Source organism: Miscanthus floridulus, unplaced genomic scaffold, assembly GCF_019320115.1.
Source record: "Miscanthus floridulus cultivar M001 unplaced genomic scaffold, ASM1932011v1 os_1252_1_2, whole genome shotgun sequence".
Lineage (NCBI taxonomy): Eukaryota > Viridiplantae > Streptophyta > Magnoliopsida > Poales > Poaceae > Miscanthus > Miscanthus floridulus.
Window position 1 is genome coordinate 1 of NW_027097615.1, and position 2,527 is coordinate 2,527.

General features: G+C 50.3%; 1 protein-coding gene across 1 annotated transcript; it reads left to right on the plus strand.

The window, feature by feature from the left end:
- Window positions 1–3: 3 nt before the first annotated feature.
- LOC136533843 (U-box domain-containing protein 34-like) lies at window positions 4–1,081 on the plus strand (the record flags this gene model as incomplete). Its single annotated transcript, XM_066526357.1, has 2 exons — window positions 4–618; window positions 694–1,081. Coding segments are annotated over 2 exons (813 nt in total), but the record flags the coding sequence as incomplete, so codon positions are not given.
- Window positions 1,082–2,527: the final 1,446 nt, after the last annotated feature.

Below are 2,527 nucleotides of genomic sequence, written 5' to 3' on the forward strand. Positions count from 1 at the left end.
TGCCAACCACTGCACTGGTTCCTCCGGTTCCAGGTCATCTTTGACGTGTCCTGCGGGCTTGCATTCTTGCACGCAAGAAACCCAGAGCCTATTGTCCACCGTGACCTGAAACCGGCCAACATCTTACTCGACAGGAACTACGTGGGCAAGATCGGCGACGTTGGTTTTGCAAAGCTCATCTCTGATCTTGTGCCCGACTGGCAAACCGAGTACAAGGAGACGATCGTCGCCGGCACACTGTACTACATGGACCCTGAGTACCAGCAGACCGGGACCGTTCGTCCCAAATCTGATGTGTTCGCGCTGGGAGTTGTCATCCTGCAACTCCTGACCGGCAGACGCCCAAATGGGCTCATTGTGAGCGCAGAAAACGCTGTGAGAAACGGCAGGCTCTCTGACATTCTCGACAGGTCTCAGACTGATTGGCCGCTTGACGAGGCAGAGATGTTTGCGAGGCTCGGATTGAGATGCACGGCGTTGAAGTGCAGGGATAGGCCTGATCTTGAGTCAGAGGTGCTGCCGAAGCTCGATGAGATCCTGCACAGGATTACTTCTGCTGTCAATTTGAGAAAGCCAAAACTGAGTGTGCCAAGTCACTTCATTTGTCCTATAACACAGGTAACTCATGTGCAGCATTTGAATTGGTTTCAGCTCTCTTTAGCTTGTGCTTACCAAAATGGAATTTGGGTGCAGGAGCTGATGGAGGATCCTCACGTCGCCGCCGATGGCCACACCTACGAGCATTACGCGATCAGGGCTTGGCTCAAGAGGCATAAGACATCGCCTGTTACGAGGAGGAAGCTGCCGAATTCGTCCATAATCCCGAACCATTCCTTGCGCGCCGCTATGCAGCAGTGGAAGTCACAGTTACCAGCTCAGACAAACGAGTGAAATGGGAGTCAGGTTCATATCTCTTCTTGATTCAACAGTTAATAGTGGTAAAACTATTTTCGCGAGGACGCAAAAAGCCTTTGCTTTCCGGATTTTATAAGTTGTTCAGCCTGTAAATGAGGAAGGGGCAGCTGTAAAGCAGAGAATCACGAAGAACGACTTTGTAATTGGAGTGATAGGTCTTGTGGCCATAATAGTTTTGGAACAAAGCCAAAGTTGCACGTTCGCAAAAAAAGCTTTGGAACAAAGCAAGCTTAAATGGCTTCTTACTAGAGCAAGGGTAATAATACAGCCGGTTGCTGATTATATGAAAACTTACGGTCAATCTATCAACCCACTCTGTCTCACAAAATTTCTCAGTTCTTGTGCATAAGCTCGTTGTAAGCTTCCAACTCGCTTCTCTTCTCTTCTCTCCCCTCTCATCTCTTTCATCTCAACATACAGCCTACTTATAGCCCCTTGTTATACTTGCTCTTACTCTCCCTCTCCAAATATCTGTTCGGCCCTTGCAGTGTAACACCTGAAAATTTGAATCATTTTAAAATATGTGAAATTGATTTAATTGTGCATTTTGTGAGCATTCAAACTAGGGAAATAACAATTTTTATGGAATTAAAATCAACTATAAGGCTAGATACATGTTAAAGCATTCATGCTGGTACACTTTTATTTTTTGTGAAGATTGGTTTTGACCAAAAGTGAATAGGAATTTAAAATCTTTTGAGAGTGGATTTGGAAAATCGCTTTAGAAAAAGAAAAGGGAATTCTTTTCCTACTCCCTCCCTTCCCTCCGGTTCGGCCCGTTGGCCTCGTTCACGGCCCAGCTGGCCTGCCTCTGCCTTTCTCTCCCGTCGGCCCGCTCGCCTCCCCTCCCCTCTTCTCCTCTTGGGCCGGCCTAGCATCCCACAGGCGCAGAGCCGCTACCGCTACCACGCTGGCCCCGCTCGCAGTCCGCCGTAGCCGCTGATCGCCCGGGCCCACCTGCCAGCGTTGCCGCTACAGTGCCGACGCCGACGTGGACGTCGTCTCGCCATCCCCGCTTCGTCTCTGCCTTCGTTTCACCCGCGGTGAGAATCCCCGTTTCCCCCTCTTTCGTTCCTCATCTTTACCGTGTCGAACCGAGGCCTCTAGGGTCGTTTCCGCACGCACCGGTAAGCTTCTCGCCGTCGGCCATGGCTGCCACCACGCTGGCTTCCTTCTCCGGGCGCGCGAATGCCCTAGGTGAGCGCGCCGTTGCCCGCTCTTGCTCCCCACACCCTCTGTATGCCCCGCTGTGGCCCGTAGGGCCCTATTTCATGCGCACCGGCAAAGTCTCGCCGCCGCCGGGTTGCTGTTCCGACCGGCCAGCGTCTCTCTCTCCCTCGCCGATCTGATCTGGGCCGCTCAGTTTAGATCCAACGGCCCAGGATGGCCGGTACCCCTTCGTGGGTCAGTTTTCATAAACAATCCATCGACTTTTTAATAATAGAACCCTTGCACAATCCCAGATTACGTTTCCACTTTTTGAAAGCGTAAACCGTCTCTGTTTAGATCTATAGTGCGCCTTCTCAATTTTAAAAGCATATTTATGGTTCTGTTTAATTATAGATTTGCCACTGAACTTGTTTTGCTCATAAAAACTATGTTTTAGGTCCGA